General features: G+C 46.2%; 1 protein-coding gene across 8 annotated transcripts in view; it reads left to right on the top strand.

Moving 5' to 3' along the window:
• LOC137525248 (kalirin) overlaps positions 1 to 22856 on the top strand; it is a 469346-nt gene that overhangs the window by 299627 nt on the left and 146863 nt on the right. For all 8 annotated transcript variants that reach the window (XM_068246262.1, XM_068246265.1, XM_068246261.1 and 5 more), the window contains 8 exons: positions 240 to 309; positions 779 to 868; positions 960 to 1052; positions 1836 to 1947; positions 5260 to 5450; positions 10199 to 10300; positions 15436 to 15578; positions 16224 to 16326. In XM_068246262.1, the coding sequence (XP_068102363.1) occupies positions 240 to 309; positions 779 to 868; positions 960 to 1052; positions 1836 to 1947; positions 5260 to 5450; positions 10199 to 10300; positions 15436 to 15578; positions 16224 to 16326 (904 nt within the window). The remainder of the gene's footprint in view (positions 1 to 239; positions 310 to 778; positions 869 to 959; positions 1053 to 1835; positions 1948 to 5259; positions 5451 to 10198; positions 10301 to 15435; positions 15579 to 16223; positions 16327 to 22856) is intronic.

Genomic DNA, 22856 nt, shown 5'->3' with positions numbered 1-22856 from the left:
GGGCGCCAGCTGTCACACAAGGCTGCCTGTGTCACCTCTGTCACCTCGCTTTATGGCAGCATTGGTGGTTGTTAATATTAGTGATTGTATTCTGTCAGCACAGCCTGTATGGTGAGTCCAGCCCGTGTGAAGCTGCCCGCTCCTTGCTTTGTGTATTCCTGGGGGAGGTTATTAATTCTGACGGTACTTAGCTGGTCCATAGCGAGATGTGTCCCATAATCCTCTCTGTCTCTGTGTAGCATCTTCCTGAAAGAGCTGGAGAAGTACGAGCAGCTTCCTGAGGATGTGGGACATTGTTTTGTCACTTGGGTGAGTGGAAGCGCCTGCTATACGTCACGTATTTTCTGTATATATCCTTTATGTTACTGTAGTCTGTTTGTTGCCTCTGGTTGGTGTTCTAGATGGTTATAATTCCCTCCCCCATCTGCTGTGTTAATATTCTGTATTATACCGTAATTTCCTCCCCCAGTTGCTGTGTTAATATTCGGTGTTATAATTCCCTCCCCCATCTGCTGTGTTAATATTCTGTGTGTTATAATTCCCTCCCTCAGCTGCTGTGTTAATATTCTGTGTTATAATTCCCTCCCCTAGCTTCTGGACTAATATTCTGTGTGTTACAATTCCTCCCCCTAGCTGCAGTGTCAGTCTCTCATTGTGATGTAATTCCATAGTCATACAGTATGTCGGCGGTCTTTCTCTGGCTGTGTGTGCCAGATTCAGCATCTTACACAATATATTCATAGTCTATATCCCACTGACCCCTGTTTCCTGCCTATAGGCGGACAAGTTCCAGATGTATGTAACGTATTGTAAAAACAAGCCGGACTCCAGCCAGCTGATCCTGGAGCACGCCGGAACCTTCTTCGATGTGAGTATCTGTGCCTGGCGGTGAGCAGGTGGTCTGTACTGGTGGTCTCCATCCTCCACCCCACTTACCTCCCTTTGTCCCCTTCTTATAGGAGATCCAGCAGCGACACGGACTGGCCAATTCCATCTCCTCCTATCTGATCAAACCCGTGCAGAGGATCACCAAGTATCAGCTGCTCCTCAAGGTATGACTATCACCCCAAACCATCACTGCGCAGAGCAATGGCGGAATCTCTGAGGGGGCTGCCGGGATATTATCCCCTGACGTGCTCGGCCTCCGTGGCTGGAAAGTCTGACGTCAGTCTAGTCCTGGAGGAGTTTGTGTAAAATAATAGAGTGCCCCCTTCTGGGAATCTTCAAAACATTCCTTCCCCCTTACCGGGGAGGGGGGGGGGGGGGGGCAGATAGGGGGTATGTAATAAGGGGTGGAGGGGGCAGATTGGGGGGGTCTCCATAGGGGGGAATGGGGCAGATCCGGGGTCTCCGTGCTGGAGTGACATGTGGCAGTTGGGGAGGTCTCCATACAGGAAGAGAATGGGGCATACCGGGGGGGTTTCCTGGAGGAGGGGGGCATATTTGGGGTACCCTTTCATACAGGAAGGGGCGGGGGAGATCTGGGTGGTCTCCATACAGGAAGGGGGAGGGGCAGATCAGGGGGATCTCTTGGAGGGGAGGCAGATCGGAGGGGTCTCCATACAGGAAGGGGAGGGGCAGATCAGGGGGTCTCCATACAGGAAGGGGAGGGGGCAGATTGGGGGGGTCTCCATACAGGAAGGGGAGGGGCATATCAGGGGGTCTCCATACAGGAAGGGGAGGGGGCAGATCGGGGGGGTCTCCATACAGGAAGGGGAGGGGCAGATTGGGGGGGTCTCCATACAGGAAGGGGAGGGGCAGATCAGGGGGGTCTCCCGGAGGAGGGAGATCGGAGGGGGTCTCCATACGTAACCAGAACTCTCTCCATCCTGCAGGAGCTGCTGTCGTGTTGTGAGGAGGGGAAGGGGGAGCTGAAGGACGGCCTGGAGGTGATGCTGAGTGTGCCAAAGAAAGCCAATGATGCCATGCATGTCAGCATGCTGGAAGGTGTGTCCCCCACCCTATAATATCAGCCGCACACATCACACTGTGTATAGCACACATACTGACCAGAAATACCATCTCACATAAGTGAATACACCTCTCACATCTGTGTACATACAGCAAAGTCCCTGGCCATCTCCTAACCTTTCCTGTAGCTCCTATCAGCTTTCCAGGGACAGGGCTGTGGAGTCGGAGCAAGTTTGGGTACCTGGAGTCGGAGTCGGTGGTTTCATAAACTGATGCGTTGGATGATTTTAGGACCGACTCCACAGCCCCGTCTGGAGTCCCTGCACGGCTCCTGGCCGACGAGGGTCAGGTGGAATGCCTTTAAAATCCCCAGCAATCAAGAAAACGCTCAGAAAAATTTTGACTATACTTTTAAAGCTACTTTTTGGTACTTGTCCAGTTGTAAAGTGCTGAAAAGTTAATGTAACCACTTCAGCCTAACTGGACGAGTACAAACGCCCAGTGTAGTTGTGGAGACTGCACCACCAGTTTGTTATCATTTTAACTGGGCCGAGGTGTAGAATACATTTTGGTGTGTTTTAATGCTTGGATCCAATATCACATAAGAAATGTGTCCGGACAGACTCAATCTAACATAAAAATTAATTTTCAAAAGTATAATCAAACTTGGGAAATTATCAGTAAAACTACACAAGACATATGGGGTAACATTTTAACCACTTCACCACTTAGGGGGTTTACCCCCTGACCACCAGAGCAATTTTCACCTTTCAGCACTCCTTCCATTCATTCGTCTATAACTTTATCATTACTTATCACAATTAAACGATCTATATCTTGTTTTTTCCACCACTAATTAGGCTTTCTTTAGGTGGGACATTATGCCAAGAATTATTTTATTCTAAATGTGTTTTAATGGGAAAATAGGAAAAATCTGGGAAAAAATTAATTATTTTTCAGTTTTCGGCCATTATAGTTTTTAATTAATGCATGCTACTGTAATTAAAACCCATGAAATGTATTTGCCCTTTTGTCCCGGTTATAAAACCGTTTAAATTATGTCCCTATCACAATGTTTGGCGCCAATATTTTATTTGGAAATAAAGGTGCATTTTTTTCAGTTTTGCGTCCATCCCTAATTACAAGCCCATAGTTTATAAAGTAACAGTGTTATACCCTCTTGACATAAATATTTAAAAAGTTCAGTCCCTAAGGTAACTATTTATGTATTTTTTTTTATTGTACATTTTTTTTATTTTTTTTTAATTACAAAAAAAAAAAATGGGAGTGTGGGAGGTAATGAGTTAATTTTTTGTGTAAAAGTAATTTATTTGTATGTGAAAAATGTGTAGGGTGTAGTTTTACTATTTGGCCACAAGATGGCCACAGTAACTTTTTGTTTTAATGGGACCTCCAAGCGTCCTTCCGGAAGCATGGAGGAAGTATAAGGAGGCTGTGAGTGTTTGTTTTTTCTCACAATGATCGCGCTGCCCATCGGAGAGCAGCGGATCATTGCGGGGCTTAGATCAACGAACGGGAATGGATTTTCCCGTTCATTGATCTCTGGGCGAGCGAGCGGCGGCGTGTTTACTAGCGGCGGGCGGCGTGTTTACGAGCGGGAGCGCAGACAGCGGCGGGAACGCGGAAAGTACGGATTTCTCCGTCCCTGGGGGTTAAAGGATGGAAAAAGGGACGGAGAAATTCATACGGGCGGGGGGAGAGTGGTTAACCATGATAAGTAGTAGAATAGATTTTAGGGTTAAGGAACTTAAGGGCTATGTCTTGTATATTCTTTTTAGTAACAAACTGAATCAAAAGCAATAAAATGTTGTATATTCTGTACAAAATCCAAGACTTGTTAAATGAAAACAAAGTGACAGAATATAAAAGAAACTAACTATTTTGTTACCTTAGGAATTTGACTTTTTAAATCTTTATGCCATGAGGGTATATTACTGTTATTTTACAAATAAGGTTTTGTAATCATCGATAGTGATCAATGAGAAAGCAAAAAGCACACAACAGAAAAAAGACACCATTATTTACAAATACAATATTGTCTCCATTCATTGTACTAGGAACATAATCTAAATGTTGTAATAACCAGAATGGATAAGCAAATACAATTTGTGGGTTTAACTTCTAGCTAGCTCTGTTTATTGTAAAGCTATAATGAATGTAAATGGAGAAATAGTGTGTTTTTTCAATTTTTCCCTTATTTTTCCCTTTAAAATGCATAGAAAATAAGGAAATTACTAAACAAAAATATCACTCACTAAAAGCCTAATTTGTCCTGAAAAAACAATACATAGATCATTTTGCTGTGATAAGTAGTAATAAAGTTATTGGCGAATGAATGGGAGCAGCGCTGATATGTGAACATTGCTCTGGTCCTGAAGTGGTTACACAGAAGATGAAAGTGTATCTCCTAGGATAAAAAGTGAATGTAAAGCGTACCTGAGATAGAGCCTTAAACACTTGGGGCTTCCTCCAGCCCCCTCCGGCCTGATCCCTCCCATGCCCCCCATCCTCTTCTGCCACCTGAACCATCTGCAACTGGCCCCGGCAAGTCAACCAGTCAGGGCCAGACGGCGGGGGCACAGTCCGCCCGCACGCTACCCCTGCCGTGCTCCCATTGTCGGGGACGGTTTGCACCTGCACAGTTGTACTGCACAGGCACAGAAGGCTCCAGGCGGCCGGAGCACGGTGGGGGGAGCGCGCGCGGCAGCGCATGTGCAGGTGGCTCCAGACCGGAGGACTTTCCAGGGCCAATTACTGAAGAACGAGGCGGCGGAGGAGAATGGAGAGAAAGCGAAGGGGCTGGAGGAAGCCCCAGGAATATGTATTTTCTTATTAAGGCTCCATCTCAGGTTCTCTTTAATTATGTCCACTCTCATACTGGTCACTGCCGCATCTTCCACTAGAGGGCAGCCTGGGTCTATAGTGTGTCTTCTAATGTAGTGTATAGTGTGTATGATTCATATTGTATGTATATAATGTATGTAGTGTGTGTCTTATAGTGTGTATGGTTTATAGTTTGTAGTGTGTATGTAATGTAATGCTACAGTGTGTGACGTGTGTATGTAATGTAATGCTACAGTGTGTATTATATAATGTACAGTATATAGTGTGTGTGTGACGTGTGTATGTAATGTAATTATACAGTGTGTATTATATAGTGTGTGTAGTGTTTATAGTGTGTGAAGGAGCGACACTGACCAGAATAAGCCCCGATTGCCATTGCTGAATAACCTGCTGTGGAAAACCCCTCTATTCTCCCTGTAAGGCACTGTATAGAGGACCATTCCTGGATGCAGAGGATTCTGGGTAATTCTGTCTCTCTTTCAGGGTTTGATGAAAACCTGGATGTTCAGGGGGAGCTGATCCTTCAGGACTCCTTCCAAGTGTGGGACCCCAAATCCCTGATCCGCAAGGGGCGGGACCGGCACCTCTTCCTGTTCGAACTCTCGCTGGTCTTCAGCAAGGAGATCAAGGATTCGGCAGGACACACCAAATACGTTTACAAGAACAAGCTGCTGGTAAGACACCGGCGTAGCCGTAACTCGTGATAGATTGGATCTGTGCTAGGCATGAATTGTACGATATTATCAATCGCCACCAACCACTGATCAGCATGTGACACTTTCCCGAGTGCTGGGTGTATGTGGCTCTTCCAGTAATGTGTGGCATTAAGTCCTCCTCCGGAGATCCCACCTCTCCTAGTGCCATGGACGTGACATCATCCACGTGAGCCCTGGTGACTCCTCCCCCTCTGGAAGCAGCCTGTGGCTTGAAATAATCACTAATGATTGTTTCGGGTGATAAAAGCCGCATGTCTGTACAGGGCCTGTGAAATCTGGTTGTATCAATTGCTGAGATTTGTACTCTACGTGGCCATGCATCCGACAGTGTACGGACAGATCAACCATGAGACAGATCTCCCTCTGATGGAATCTCATCAGATCTTTTATTTACCCATTCACCGCAACCGATTTCAGATAGAACTCAGCATGAAATCTATCGGAAATCAGTCTAGTGCCTCCGTGACATCACACACACCTGGTGACACGTGATACAGCACTTATGGTGATGGCCGAGGGGGCCGCAAGTTGCACCGGTGGTGCAGGGATGAGATTTTAAAATGATGCACATGGACCCGCGGGAGGGGGGGGTTCGGTTAGTAGTGGATCGACGGACTTGCTGGGGTCCATCAAGTACGTCAGTCATCGCAATATTGAACATTGTTACCGCCTTGCACCCAACTGAGCACTTGTGGCGGAGATTTTACAACACGTCCGATCCATGCTTTTTACCAATTTCGGCACAAAACATTGATTAGATGAACGTAGCAGCACCGATTTCCCTCCGGTTCGATAAATGTATCAAATCGGAAGGATGATCTGGATGCAAAATCGCCTGATGTATGTTTGCCACCTTTACTACTCGGGCTGATTCACAACTTATTTGTCACCTTAAAGGAGTTATCAGGCAAATTTAAAAAAACAAAAAACCTTTACTCACCTGGGGCTTTCTCCAGCCCCTTGCAGCTGACTATCCCAAGCTTACCGCTCCGCTCTCCGTCACTGTCCCAGGCTCCCCACACGCTATTCAGGCCGACCTCGAGGTTGTCCTTACTGCTCCTGCGTGAAGCACCGCTGTCAATCATGGCCATGTTACCCGCAGCGTACTGCGCAGGGCAACTTGGCCATGATTGGCAGTGCGCTTCACGCAGGAGCAGTATGGACCTCGGCCTCTGCACCGTGTGGGGAGCCTGGGACCTGAACTCTTGCACAGGAGAGAAGGAATACAGAGAAAATGCACCCTGTGTATATTTAGAGAGTTTAGCCTGTCTATTCCCCCTCATCTGTGGCTAATCATAAGTTGTAATTTGATCTGCCCCTGTGTCAGAGCAGACACGGCAGAGCATCTGATTGGTAAACACAGGATGTTAAAAGATTTATCCTTGGAGATATTTTCACACCTTGTTCCTAAAGTGCTTTTTTTATCCACCAGATAACAAGAAATTACTTAAGACAATTTTGATAGTGATTTTTCAACTACTTTTTGGTACTATTTCAGATGCAAAATGCTAAAAAGGTATTTTAAAGGACTTACGAGGTGAAATAGCCCCAAAAAGTTAAATACCGGTATTGGTTGAAAAGGGCGCCTGAGCTGCCTGTATGAAAAGGGCGCCGCCATAGAGATCAATGTTATTTCTGGAAATATGGGCTACAAGGTGTAGAAAAGGGCGCCCGAGTTTTGATATAGGCTACAAGCGAGCTCCCCTTTGTAGCCCATATTTTTCCGGCTACACGGTTGTCGGCTACAGTAGGGCGCCCCTTTGTAGCCTATGTTTTTATATGGGCTACAAGTGCTGGAAGCCGAATTATTTTATTCCCCCACTATCCATGACGGCCTGGAGGGGGAATAGTAATTAACACATCCCAGAGTTTTTTGTAGCCGAAGTTTATATGGGCTACACCAGGCGCCTTTTTTGTAGCCGAAGTTTATATGGGCTACACCAGGCGCCTTTTTTGTAGCCGAAGTTTATATGGGCTACACCAGGCGCCTTTTTTGTAGCTGAAGTTTATATGGGCTACACCAGGCGCCTTTTTTGTAGCCGAAGTTTATATGGGCTACACCAGGCACCTTTTTTGTAGCTGAAGTTTATATGGGCTACACCAGGCGCCTTTTTTGTAGCCGAAGTTTATATGGGCTACACCAGGCGCCTTTTTTGTAGCTGAAGTTTTTATATGGGCTACACCAGGCGCCTTTTTTGTAGCCGAAGTTTATATGGGCTACACCAGGCGCCTTTTTTGTAGCCGAAGTTTATATGGGCTACACCAGGCGCCTTTTTTGTAGCTGAAGTTTATATGGGCTACACCAGGCGCCTTTTTTGTAGCCGAAGTTTATATGGGCTCCACCAGGCACCTTTTTTGTAGCTGAAGTTTATATGGGCTACACCAGGCGCCTTTTTTGTAGCCGAAGTTTATATGGGCTACACCAGGCGCCTTTTTTGTAGCTGAAGTTTATATGGGCTACACCAGGCGCCTTTTTTGTAGCCGAAGTTTTTATATGGGCTACACCAGACGCCTTTTTTGTAGCCGAAGTTTTTATATGGGCTACACCAGGCGCCTTTTTTGTAGCTGAAGTTTATATGGGCTACACCAGACGCCTTTTTTGTAGCCGAAGTTTTTATATGGGCTACACCAGACGCCTTTTTTGTAGCCGAAGTTTTTATATGGGCTACACCAGGCGCCTTTTTTGTAGCCGAAGTTGGTATATATGGGCTCCACCAGGCGCCCTTTTTTACCGGCGCCCTTTTCATATAAACCCTAAATACCTGTATGAAATATCAATGCACGAAGGGCGCGGACGGCCGGGTCCCCGCATCTCAATGTGCCCCCCCGGCCGGTCCCGACCCCACAGCCCGGGTCGGGCTCTCCTTCCTCCACTTAGATGGCCGCCGGAGCTGGCCGCGGCTGCGCAGTCCGCAAATGCGCGAGTGCGGCTGCGCAGCTCTAGGGCCTTCCCCCCGATCCACGCTGGTTGCTGGTCGGGACCGGCCGGGGGGGCACATTGAGATGCGGGGACCCGGTGGAACGGCCGTCCGTGCCCTCTGTGCATTGATATTTCATACAGGTATTTAACTTTTTTGGGCTATTTCGCCTCGTAAGTCCTTTAAAGAGAAAATAAAAAAATATCTCATAGGAGAAAACTCAGGAGAAAAAGTGAATCGAATAAAGGCCCTTTAAGCCACCGCCAAGCAAGAAAATGCTCACACTAATTTTGTCACCTAGTTTTTGGTACCTTTTCCATTGCAGAGTGCTGAAAAATGATCTCCTAGGAGAAAGTGAATTGAATAAGAGCGGATGCCCCGGATGCAATTCATGTTTTCTCCTGAGTTTTCTCCTAGGAGATCATTGTTTATCTCCTGTTTAAAATAACTTTTCAGCATTCTGCAGTTAAAGTGCCGAGAAGCAGGTGAAATAGATCAGTGAAAATCATTTGAAGTATTTTCCTACTCGTCGCTGCCGGCGGCTTAATACGCATTTTATTGACAAGTTTGAAAATATCACCTGGGAGAGAACTGCAGCGAACAAGTTAATTGCATATGGGCCGATGTCTTCTAAAGCAAACTTCAAGCGGAAAAAAAGTATGACATATTGAATTGTATGTGTAGTACGGATATGGAATAGAACAGTCGTAGCAAAAGAGAGTCTCATATTTTTATTTTCAGTTATATAGTTTATTTTTTTTTTTTATTTTTTTTTTAATAACATTGCATCATTCTGTCATATTTGCAGTTTAGATACCACACTCTGTCTTTTAAGCTATAAAACAAAGCAGAAGTAATGAAACAATGACCCTTTGAACTTTCCTGCAGTAAAACCTTATCTCAAGCTGTCCTCTGGCCCCAGTGCACACCAAAAACCGCCAGCAGATCTGTAAAACGCTGGAGGTTTTTGGAGCTGATTTCAGAGGCATTCTAGGCATGTAGAGAGCATTTCTAAACATGCCTAGTGTCTTTGGGAGCGTTTTTGTGCAGCAGATTTCATGTATTGTTACAGTAAAGCTGTTACTGAATAGCTACTGTAACAAAAACACCTGGAAAACCGCTCTGATCTAGCGGTTTTTTAGAGCGGTTTGAGCTTTTCCTATACTTTACATTGAGGCAGAAACGCTTCTGCAAATCGCAAAAATGCTGCAGGAGCCACGTTTGCGGTTTGCTAAAAACCTCAAACCGCTGGTGTGCACCATCCCATAGAGATACATTAGCCAAGCGTATTCACAGGTGGATGCAGCTGGCGGATCGCTGCTAAAACCGCTCGGTGTGCACTGGGCTTCACACTGTTTCTTGGCTGTTTAAGTGCTTCTGAAAACAGGACTGTATACCGCAGAGAAGCTCTTCAGCATAGGTAACAACTGAAGTTTCTTAACTCTTCATGTACTGGAAAACAATACGAGACTCTTGTCTTTGCTACTAATGTTCCGTTTCTTAGGTGTACTACGCATACAGTTTATCTTCGCTTCTCAGACGTTTATTTTTGCTTCGGATTTGCTTTAAGCCACCAGCAAGCAAGAGAATACGCAGAATAATTTTGGCAGCACTTTTTCACATGCGTTTTGAATTGTAAAGTTATTTTAAACAGAAGTTGAAAAAGTATCTTCTAGGAGAAAACGTATTAGTAAAAGTGAATTGAATAATAATGTGTGATATGATTTCTGTACGATGATTTCTATATGATGATTGGTGTAATACAGACATGTCCTCTTTCTCTCTCAGACCACGGAGTTGGGGGTGACGGAACATGTGGAAGGAGACCCCTGCAAGTTTGCTCTGTGGTCCGGCCGGACGCCGTCCTCCGATAACAAGACGGTGCTGAAGGTGCGTCACTCATTCACTCTCGGGGGGATTTCGGGACTTGTTTTGGGGTTCGGGGGGCTCTTGGTACGGCCGCTGTCTGCAGGGATTCTCTCTGTTCGGGATGAGTTAAAGGTTTACCTCTTGACTGAAGTGATGTCATGTACAAGTAATGCAATACTGTAACATAAAGACTAAAGAAACTCTGGAACAAATCACAGTACAAGTATAACCATGCACAGTGTTCTCCCTAAAAATTGTTTCCAGCTGGGTGGCATGAAAAAGTATCCGGGTGCGGTGAGATGAGAGAATGCAGGGCCGCTGCTTCTCTGTACAACTCTGCTTACAGCATAGGAGGAGGTGAGCTGATGACAGCCGGGTGGTCACCAAAACTAGACGGGTGGAGCGCCCGCCTAATAGAGCCTGGGGAGAACACTGCATGCAGCCATATTATCAAGTACAACAGTCAGGATACTCCTGATACGCCATAATACATAGAAACTGATAATACTCAGCATTCAGTACTGGGGCTGGCCTTGGCTATATTGACGCGGGAGGATCACACCGCTATAGGCTGGCCACTCCTCCTAATAGTATCAGAACGGTCCAGATTCTCGATGCAAGTATAATATACCTTATAAGATAACATGAGTAAGTCTGGCCTATTCATAAAGGGACCCTGAGCAGTAAAAAAATAAATTCTGGACTTACCCGGGATTCCTCCAGCCCCCCAGTAGCCCCCGAGGTTCCGCGGCATCCTCTTCAGCTCTTCCAGTCTTCCGGTAATCCGGCGACCTTGGCTGAAGCCGCACCCGTCACATCATCATGCCGGTCACCGTTAGCGGCCTGCGCAGGAGCGGTTTAGTCTTTAGAGAACATGCGCAGGACACTCACCGCCACCGGTGTGATGATGCGACAGGTACGCGCTTCATCCAAAGTCGCAGCCTGAGTCACTGGGGAGGTACAGGAGAGCCTGGAAGGCCGTGAGGGAGGCCAGGGCCCTACAGCACACCTGAAGCAAGAGGGATAGGGAGGCTGCCATATATATTTCCTTTTAAACCATACCAGTTCCCTGGCAGAGAGTATACAGGTGCCGGTGTGACTCCCTGCAGGCGTCCAGTCTGGTGGGGAAGCAGGAGTGGATGTGTATGTGAAATACTAGTTTTATTATTGATTTATAAAGCGCCAACATATTCCGTGGCGCTGTACAAAGTAAGAAAACAAACAAGGAGTACATAATGATACAGACAATGATATACATGAACTATGGACACTGGTACAAAATATGCTGTTTGTGTATATAGAGTATTAGGGTATACATGTTCTGGTGTAACCCCCTCACCTCTCCCCGGCAGGCGTCCAGTCTGGAGGTGAAGCAGGAGTGGATATGTGTGTGTGTACATATGCTGTGTGTGTATATAGATAATACATGTTCCGGTGTAACCCCCTCACCTCTCCCCCGCAGGTGTCCAGTCTGGAGGTGAAGCAGGAGTGGATGTGTGTGTGTACATATGCTGTGTGTGTATATAGAGTATACATGTTCCGGTGTAAGCCCCTCACCTCTCCCCCGCAGGCGTCCAGTCTGGAGGTGAAGCAGGAGTGGATATATGTGTGTGTACATATGCTGTGTGTGTATATAGAGTATACATGTTCCGGTGTAACCCCCTCACCTCTCCCCCGCAGGCATCCAGTCTGGAGGTGAAGCAGGAGTGGATGTGTGTGTGTACATATGCTGTGTGTGTATATAGAGTATACATGTTCCGGTGTAACCCCCTCACCCCTCCCCCGCAGGCATCCAGTCTGGAGGTGAAGCAGGAGGCGATATATGTGTGTGTGTACATATGCTGTGTGTGTATATAGATTATACATGTTCCGGTGTAACCCCCTCACCTCTCCCCGGCAGGCATCCAGTCTGGAGGTGAAGCAGGAGTGGATATGTGTGTGTGTACATATGCTGTGTGTGTATATAGAGTATACATGTTCCGGTGTAACCCCCTCACCTCTCCCCCGCAGGCGTCCAGTCTGGAGGTGAAGCAGGAGTGGATATATGTGTGTGTACATATGCTGTGTGTGTATATAGAGTATACATGTTCCGGTGTAACCACCTCACCTCTCCCCGGCAGGCATCCAGTCTGGAGGTGAAGCAGGAGTGGATATGTGTGTGTACATATGCTGTGTGTGTATATAGAGTATACATGTTCTGGTGTAACCCCCTCACCTCTCCCCCGCAGGCGTCCAGTCTGGAGGTGAAGCAGGAGTGGATGTGTGTGTGTACATATGCTGTGTGTGTATATAGAGTATACATGCTCCGGTGTAACCCCCTCACCTCTCCCCGCAGGTGTCCAGTCTGGAGGTGAAGCAGGAGTGGATATATATGTGTGTACATATGCTGTGTGTGTATATAGATAATACATGTTCCGGTGTAACCCCCTCACCCCTCCCCCGCAGGCATCCAGTCTGGAGGTGAAGTAGGAGTGGATGTGTGTGTGTGTGTGTACATATGCTGTGTGTGTATATAGAGTATATAGAGTATACATGTTCCGGTGTAACCCCCTCACCTCTCCCCCGCAGGCGTCCAGTCTGGAGGTGAAGCAGGAGTGGATGTGTGTGTGTGTGTATACATATGCTGTGTGTGTATATAGAGTATACATGTTCCGGTGTAACCCCCTCACCTCTCCCCGCAGGTGTCCAGTCTGGAGGTGAAGCAGGAGTGGATATATATGTGTGTACATATGCTGTGTGTGTATATAGATAATACATGTTCCGGTGTAACCCCCTCACCTCTCCCCCGCAGGCATCCAGTCTGGAGGTGAAGCAGGAGTGGATGTGTGTGTGTACATATGCTGTGTGTGTATATAGAGTATACATGTTCCGGTGTAACCCCCTCACCTCTCCCCCGCAGGCGTCCAGTCTGGAGGTGAAGTAGGAGTGGATGTGTGTGTGTATGTGTACATATGCTGTGTGTGTATATAGAGTATATAGAGTATACATGTTCCGGTGTAACCCCCTCACCTCTCCCCCGCAGGCATCCAGTCTGGAGGTGAAGCAGGAGTGGATGTGTGTGTGTACATATGCTGTGTGTGTATATAGAGTATACATGTTCCGGTGTAACCCCCTCACCTCTCCCCCGCAGGTGTCCAGTCTGGAGGTGAAGCAGGAGTGGATATGTGTGTGTGTACATATGCTGTGTGTGTATATAGAGTATGCATGTTCCGGTGTAACCCCCTCACCCCTCCTCCGCAGGTGTCCAGTCTGGAGGTGAAGCAGGAGTGGATGTGTGTGTGTACATATGCTGTGTGTGTATATAGATTATACATGTTCCGGTGTAACCCCCTCACCCCTCCCCGGCAGGCGTCCAGTCTGGAGGTGAAGCAGGAGTGGATATATGTGTGTGTACATATGCTGTGTGTGTATATAGAGTATACATGTTCCGGTGTAAGCCCCTCACCACTCCCCCGCAGGCATCCAGTCTGGAGGTGAAGCAGGAGTGGATGTGTGTGTGTGTGTGTACATATGCTGTGTGTGTATATAGATTATACATGTTCCGGTGTAACCCCCTCACCCCTCCCCGGCAGGTGTCCAGTCTGGAGGTGAAGCAGGAGTGGATATATGTGTGTGTACATATGCTGTGTGTGTATATAGATAATACATGTTCCGGTGTAACCCCCTCACCTCTCCCCCGCAGGCATCCAGTCTGGAGGTGAAGCAGGAGTGGATATGTGTGTGTGTGTGTGTGGATATAGAGTATACATGTTCCGGTGTAACCCCCTCACCTCTCCCCGCAGGCGTCTAGTCTGGAGGTGAAGCAGGAGTGGATGTGTGTGTGTACATATGCTGTGTGTGTATATAGAGTATACATGTTCCGGTGTAACCCCCTCACCTCTCCCCCGGCAGGCGTCCAGTCTGGAGGTGAAGCAGGAGTGGATGTGTGTGTGTATATAGATTATACATGTTCCGGTGTAACCCCCTCACCCCTCCCCGGCAGGTGTCCAGTCTGGAGGTGAAGCAGGAGTGGATATATGTGTGTGTGTACATATGCTGTGTGTGTATATAGAGTATACATGTTCCGGTGTAACCCCCTCACCTCTCCCCCGCAGGCGTCCAGTCTGGAGGTGAAGCAGGAGTGGATATATGTGTGTGTACATATGCTGTGTGTGTATATAGAGTATACATGTGCCGGTGTAACCCCCTCACCCCTCCCCCGCAGGTGCCCAGTCTGGAGGTGAAGCAGGAGTGGATGTGTGTGTGTACATATGCTGTGTGTGTATATAGAGTATACATGTTCCGGTGTAACCCCCTCACCCCTCCCCCGCAGGCGTCCAGTCTGGAGGTGAAGCAGGAGTGGATGTGTGTGTGTACATATGCTGTGTGTGTATATAGAGTATACATGTTCCGGTGTAACCCCCTCACCTCTCCCCCGGCAGGCGTCCAGTCTGGAGGTGAAGCAGGAGTGGATGTGTGTGTGTATATAGATTATACATGTTCCGGTGTAACCCCCTCACCCCTCCCCGGCAGGTGTCCAGTCTGGAGGTGAAGCAGGAGTGGATATGTGTGTGTGTACATATGCTGTGTGTGTATATAGAGTATACATGTTCCGGTGTAACCCCCTCACCTCTCCCCCGCAGGCGTCCAGTCTGGAGGTGAAGCAGGAGTGGATATATGTGTGTGTACATATGCTGTGTGTGTATATAGAGTATACATGTGCCGGTGTAACCCCCTCACCCCTCCCCCGCAGGTGCCCAGTCTGGAGGTGAAGCAGGAGTGGATGTGTGTGTGTACATATGCTGTGTGTGTATATAGAGTATACATGTTCCGGTGTAACCCCCTCACCCCTCCCCCGCAGGCGTCCAGTCTGGAGGTGAAGCAGGAGTGGATGTGTGTGTGTACATATGCTGTGTGTGTATATAGAGTATACATGTTCCGGTGTAACCCCCTCACCTCTCCCCCGCAGGCGTCCAGTCTGGAGGTGAAGCAGGAGTGGATATGTGTGTGTGTGTGTGTGGATATAGAGTATACATGTTCCGGTGTAACCCCCTCACCTCTCCCCGCAGGCGTCTAGTCTGGAGGTGAAGCAGGAGTGGATGTGTGTGTGTACATATGCTGTGTGTGTATATAGAGTATACATGTTCCGGTGTAACCCCCTCACCTCTCCCCCGCAGGCGTCCAGTCTGGAGGTGAAGCAGGAGTGGATAAAGAACATCCGAGAGGTGATTCAGGAACGGATGATTCACTTGAAGGGGGCGTTAAAGGAACCCATCCAGCCCCCCAAGACGCCGGCCAAACAGAGAAACAACAGCAAGAGGTAACTGCAAATCCAACCGGCAATGTGTGATCAGTACAGAGAGTCACTTTACTGCTGCTGTAAACATAGCATAAGAGCAAAGTCCCCAGACCTGGCCACTGATCACCGGGCTGTACTGTTCTGTATGCAGTCACATGTTTCAGGCGGAGTTTGTGTTTGTACTCCGCCTCCGACACTTACACACAGATCCAGCCCCGGGGGAGTGGCATACTGACGAATTGTTTTGCTCTACCAAAAGAGGCTCTCCTGAAAAGTAAACGGAAGGCAAAACACTTCTGTTTGACTGAGGAAACACTGCTGATAACAAGGCAGGGCTAAAAAGTTAAAATCACAATTATTTCTGTTTGTTTTAGAGCAGAATGAAGCAGATTTCTGTCACGCTGACATGGCTGCTGTTTAGGATTCGGTGTTAAAAATTTAGCACTGAAATCTTTCATGTAGTCTTATATTTCTAATATCAGTTTATTTTACCATACATGCACAATTCATCATATCATGAGTTTCCTCAGTTCGGGTTTGCTTTCACACTCAATAGGTAATCAAAATAAATAAAGAATAATATAAACACTATACACTCACAAATACTTCCTTCTCCTATAATGTCTTTCTGCTTGTTCCGAGTGACAGTTCTGGTTTCTCCTGCAGGGATGTATTGGAGGATTTGGACAGTCAGGGTGACGGCAGCAGCCAGCCGGACACCATCTCTATCGCCTCTCGGACGTCGCAGAACACCGTAGACAGCGACAAGGTAAGCCGTGGCTTGTTCCTCTATAAGATGTTTATTACCGGAGCATCATGGGAAGATGGCTGCAGATGGCCGCCCATGGAATCATTTTTAAATTTGAAATAGCAGAACTGCTGTTTGTGTGTCAGTTTAGGTAAATTTTAATTTTTTTGCGCTTTGGATTGTTTGTAGATGTCGGTTTCAGCACAATATTTTCCCTAATTTGTTTTATGTGAAAATTATTCAGTAAAATCGAATCTGTTTTATTTCTGTTATTTGTAAAGAATTTTTGGAGTATTTTATTGACTGATGTCCCCATCTTGGCCCGGTAGTAGCGCGTCCTTTCCGGCCTGGTAACGCGTCACTTCCGGCCTGGTAACGCGTCTTTTCCGGCCTGGTAACGCGTCACTTCCGGCCTGGAGTAATCCACCACTTCGGACTGTAGTAACGCACCACTTTCGTCCAGGGAAGCTGCTTGCCTCAGTCTGCTCCTATATGTTTATAGTTTGTTTATTTTTTTAGAAGCTGCCCACTTTCATTATTGTTCTTCACTCAAACATTGTGACTATTTATTTATTTTGAATTTCTGTAAATAGAAGAAATTGCAGCGTTAATCTACTACGGCTCCAGTTCACGAAGCATTATTGCATTCGGTAAAGAAGAAAACAGCTGATTTAACCGTTTAAACAGTTTGGGAAGTGTCAATTCACTAAGGGCCTGATTCACAAAGCGGTGATAAGTCAGTTATCACGCCTAAAAGACTTTAGGCGTGATAACCTTTGCACTAGCAAAGTTATCACCGCTTTGTGCTGTAACTCGCGTGAAGCTCCCGCGCGCAAACACGCAGGCGCGCGCACAAAGTCCCATAGGGCTTAGTGGGCGCTGCGCGCACGCCTGTGCGATTGCTTTGCGCGAGTTACTTCAGATCACGCCTCAACTAAGTTTAGGCGTGATAAAGGGCTTTTCACAGGCGTGCAAAGTGTTTGCACCGCTTTGTGAATCAGGCCCCAAGTCTGTTACCGCATGGAAAGCTGAAATTGCCGACTAGTGGGGCTAAACGATTTTAGGAAAAGATTGAATTGCCATTTTTCTGTCAGAAATAACGATTTCGATTCAATTCACGATTTTCTTCAAATCAAGGTTTAGAACTAAATACACAATGTACAGTAACATTTACAAAACATGCACTGAGAGAAAATGAAATAGGTGGCAGTGCCACAGGTTAGCCAGAATAGATGCCACAGTACAGGTTAGCCAGTATAGGTGCCACAGTACAGGTTAGCCAGTATAGGTGCCACAGTACAGGTTAGCCAGTATAGGTGGCACAGTACAGGTTAGCCAGTATAGGTGCCACAGTACAGGTTAGCCAGTATAGGTGGCACAGTACAGGTTAGCCAGTATAGATGCCACAGTACAGGTTAGCCAGTATAGGTGGCACAGTACAGGTTAGCCAGTATAGATGCCACAGTACAGGTTAGCCAGTATAGGTGGCACAGTACAGGTTAGCCAGTATAGGTGCCACAGTACAGGTTAGCCAGTATAGGTGTCACAGTACAGGTTAGCCAGTATAGGTGTCACAGTACAGGTTAGCCGGTGTAGGTGCCGCAGTACAGGTTAGCCAATATAGGTGCCACAGTACAGGTTAGCCAATATAGGTGCCACAGTACAGGTTAGCCAATATAGGTGCCACAGTACAGGTTAGCCAATATAGGTGCCACAGTACAGGTTAGCCAGTATAGATGCCACAGTACAGGTTAGTCAGTATAGGTGCCGCAGTACAGGTTAGCCAGTATAGGTGGCACAGTACAGGTTAGCCAGTATAGATGCCACAGTACAGATAAGCCAGCTATACATGTCACAGTACAGGTTAGCCAGTATAGGTGCCACAGTACAGGTTAGCCAGTATAGGTGCCACAGTACAGGTTAACCAGTATAGGTGCCACAGTACAGGTTTGCCAGTATAGATGCCACAGTACAGGTTAGCCAGTATAGGTGGCACAGTACAGGTTAGCCAGTATAGGTGGCACAGTACAGGTTAGCCAGTATAGATGCCGCAGTACAGATAAGCCAGCTATACATGTCACAGTTGGGCTAGTAGAGATAAAGAACACAGGGACACCGGGAGCCCGATATCGTGTATTACCGTTGCGTAAGATGATCTAGTATAGAAGAAATATACTCACAATTCTGGGTTGCTATCTAGGCAACCACCATCAAAACGTGTGGAGAAGTACCGTCTCCACTCGGCCTTGTCGGTCGCCGCTCCCGGAAAAGAATACTACTATAATGGACTTACAGGTATTAGAAAGTAACAAACACTGTGGGAGGCGCCCTTAAGTCTCGTAATATATATAATATCAATTGAACACAGATAAGCGTAATGCGTCTTACCTGTTATGAAGGCTCGGACACATACGGATCATATAAATCGAGTTTATTAATAGCACTATAGACTGGACAACGCGTTTCGCGACCACAAGTCGCTTCCTCAGGTCAAATAAAGTGCTTCAGAAAAAGAAATGAGAACAAGATGGCGCTTAGGCTAAAACATCTCACTTCATATAAAATAGCAATAATAAAATAACATTCCAAAATTTGCATGCATAAAATGACTTTCCAAAATCTGTATGCATAAACACATACATTATAAGCACATGTCTACATATGTATATACCTGTACACATTATCTCTAACTCCTAAAACTGTAAATATATTCACTATATTATACAGGCATCTATAAGACATATTTAGCATAAAACTCATAAAATACAAAAATGGAATCCAATATCAGGCTAGACTAACCTCTACACAATGATCCATATTCATACCCATATCCACATAAAGTCTATATCCAAAAGTACCCCATATCGGGCTGAGTTAACCTTAAAATATAATCTACAGTCCCACTTTTGTAGAGTTACTAGGCTATTAGTGAGAAGTGACTACCTAGATAGAAAAGGGGGGTTACAAAGCAATCCATACTGGTAAGGGGTCTGTGTCTCTAATGAAACCGGAATCGCCTGGTAGAAAGAATGGGGCCAGATATGCTAGCTATAAGGATGTGACCAGGGGTTCCTATATAAATTGTATTATTATTATATAGGAACCCCTGGTCACATCCTTATAGCTAGCATATCTGGCCCCATTCTTTCTACCAGGCGATTCCGGTTTCATTAGAGACACAGACCCCTTACCAGTATGGATTGCTTTGTAACCCCCCTTTTCTATCTAGGTAGTCACTTCTCACTAATAGCCTAGTAACTCTACAACAGTGGGACTGTAGATTATATTTTAAGGTTAACTCAGCCCGATATGGGGTACTTTTGGATATAGACTTTATGTGGATATGGGTATGAATATGGATCATTGTGTAGAGGTTAGTCTAGCCTGATATTGGATTCCATTTTTGTATTTTATGAGTTTTATGCTAAATATGTCTTATAGATGCCTGTATAATATAGTGAATATATTTACAGTTTTAGGAGTTAGAGATAATGTGTACAGGTATATACATATGTAGACATGTGCTTATAATGTATGTGTTTATGCATACAGATTTTGGAAAGTCATTTTATGCATGCAAATTTTGGAATGTTATTTTATTATTGCTATTTTATATGAAGTGAGATGTTTTAGCCTAAGCGCCATCTTGTTCTCATTTCTTTTTCTGAAGCACTTTATTTGACCTGAGGAAGCGACTTGTGGTCGCGAAACGCGTTGTCCAGTCTATAGTGCTATTAATAAACTCGATTTATATGATCCGTATGTGTCCGAGCCTTCATAACAGGTAAGACGCATTACGCTTATCTGTGTTCAATTGATATTATATATATTACGAGACTTAAGGGCGCCTCCCACAGTGTTTGTTACTATACATGTCACAGTACAGGTTAGCCAGTATAGGTGCCGCAGTACAGGTTAGCCAGTATAGGTGCCGCAGTACAGGTTAGCCAGTATAGGTGCCACTGTACAGGTTAGCCAATATAGGTGCCACAGTACAGGTTAGCCAGTATAGATGCCACAGTACAGGTTAGCCAGTATAGGTGCCACAGTACAGGTTAGCCAGTATAGGTGCCGCAGTACAGGTTAGCCAGTATAGATGCCGCAGTACAGGTTAGCCAGTATAGGTGCCGCAGTACAGGTTAGCCAGTATAGATGCCGCAGTACAGGTTGGCCAGTATAGGTGCCGCAGTACAGGTTAGCCAGTATAGGTGCCACAGTACAGGTTAGCCAGTATAGGTGCCACAGTACAGGTTAGCCAGTATAGGTGCCACTGTACAGGTTAGCCAGTATAGGTGCCGCGGTACAGGTTAGCCAGTATAGATGCCACAGTACAGGTTAGCCAGTATAGATGCCACAGTACAGGTTAGCCAGTATAGGTGCCACAGTACAGGTTAGCCAGTATAGGTGCCACTGTACAGGTTAGCCAGTATAGATGCCACAGTACAGGTTAGCCAGTATAGGTGCCACAGTACAGGTTAGCCAGTATAGATGTCACAGTACAGGTTAGCCAGTATAGATGCCACAGTACAGGTTAGCCAGTATAGATGCCACAGTACAGGTTAGCCAGTATAGGTGCCACAGTACAGGTTAGCCAGTATAGGTGCCACTGTACAGGTTAGCCAGTATCGATGCCACAGTACAAGTTATCCAGTATAGGTGCCACAGTACAGGTTAGCCAGTATAGGTGCCACAGTACAGGTTAGCCAGTATAGGTGCCACTGTACAGGTTAGCCAGTATAGATGCCACAGTACAGGTTAGCCAGTATAGGTGCCGCAGTACAGGTTAGCCAGTATAGATGCCGCAGTACAGGTTAGCCAGTATAGATGCCGCAGTACAGGTTAGCCAGTATAGGTGCCGCAGTACAGGTTAGCCAGTATAGGTGCCACAGTACAGGGTAGCTAGTATAGGTGCCACAGTACAGGTTAGCCAGTATAGGTGCCGCAGTACAGGTTAGCCAGTATAGATGCCGCAGTACAGGTTAGCCAGTATAGATGCCGCTGTACAGGTTAGCCAGTATAGGTGTTGCAGTACAGGTTAGCCAGTATAGGTGCCGCAGTACAGGTTAGCCAGTATAGGTGCCGCAGTACAGGTTAGCCAGTATAGGTGTTGCAGTACAGATTAGCCAGTATAGATGCCGCAGTACAGGTTAGCCAGTGAAGGTGCCACAGTACAGGTTAGCCAGTATAGATGCCACAGTACAGGTTAGCCAGTATAGATGCCACAGTACAGGTTAGCCAGTATAGGTGCCACAGTACAGGGTAGCCAGTATAGGTGCCACAGTACAGGTTAGCCAGTATAGGTGCCACAGTACAGGTTAGCCAGTATAGATGCCACAGTACAGGTTAGCTAGTATAGGTGCCACAGTACAGGTTAGCCAGTATAGATGCCACAGTGCTGTTACTCACCGTGCCTCTCACCCGCGCAGATTACATCACCAATTCCGGTCCTCTCTGTCTACAGTACTGGGGCGTAGCTTGATGACGTCATCAAGCTATGCCCCGGTACCGTGGACAGAGGAGACCGGAGCTGGTGAGCTGGTGGTGTGATTGGCAGTGCCAGAGGCACGGTGAGTAACAGCACCGGCCGCCCGCTATCTAAGTTTTTTATATAGCTCTCTACAACAAGCATAAATAGTGTTTTGTATGCTTTCAGCATAGTGTTTAGAGCACAGAGATTGCGGTAACACAAGTGAGATGCTCGGTGTCTCCAGCCTATAATTATAATAATAATAATAAAAAAATGCTACCTGTAACACCGATCCAGGAAATTGAGCACCCTATAGGCACTCATTCAAATATCAACTTTTTGGAGAAATAAATTACAGTTTTTTTAGATTTTTTGGGCAGGGTCAGTTAACCACTATTACGAAAATCATAACATTTAAAAAACATTAAAACATATACAAATAAGAAGTACGTTTTTCCCAGAGTAAAATGAGCCATAAGTTACTTTTCTCCTATGTTGCTGTCACTTAGAGTAGGTAGTAGAAATCTGACAGAACCGACAGGTCTTGGAGTAGCCCATCTCCTCATGGGGGATTCTCGGGGTTTTCTTTATTTTCAAAAGCACTTAGTGAAGGGCAGTTGCTCCGTCCAACTGACAGACGTGTACGGTGAGCAGGGAGGCCCTCCAGCATCAGTGTATACATCTTTTTCAGGGAATGTCTTTATAAAGAATAAAAGCAATAGTGAGAATCCCCCATGAAGAGATGGACTAGCCCAAAACCTGTCAGTAATGTCAGATTTCTACTACCTACTGTAAGTGACAGCAACATAGGAGAGAAGTAATTTGTGGCTCATTTTACTCTGGAAGAAATGTACTTCTTATTTGTATGTGTGAACCTGTATTTTAAATGTTACATTTTTTGCGATAGTCGTCCTTTAAGGTTAGCCGTGGGGAGTTTTGTCTCGGCTTCACCGGGTGCTCTTTTTTTCCTCGTAGAAAAAAAAGGAAGACATTGGAGAGCCCGGTATCGGGTAGTATGTATGTGAAATGTGAGATGAATGTTAATAAATATGAGAAACTGCGCACAGGACAGGTTACCTCCAGG

The sequence above is a fragment of the Hyperolius riggenbachi genome, chromosome 7, assembly GCF_040937935.1.
Source record: "Hyperolius riggenbachi isolate aHypRig1 chromosome 7, aHypRig1.pri, whole genome shotgun sequence".
Classification (NCBI taxonomy): domain Eukaryota; kingdom Metazoa; phylum Chordata; class Amphibia; order Anura; family Hyperoliidae; genus Hyperolius; species Hyperolius riggenbachi.
This window is presented reverse-complemented; position numbering and strand designations above follow the sequence as displayed.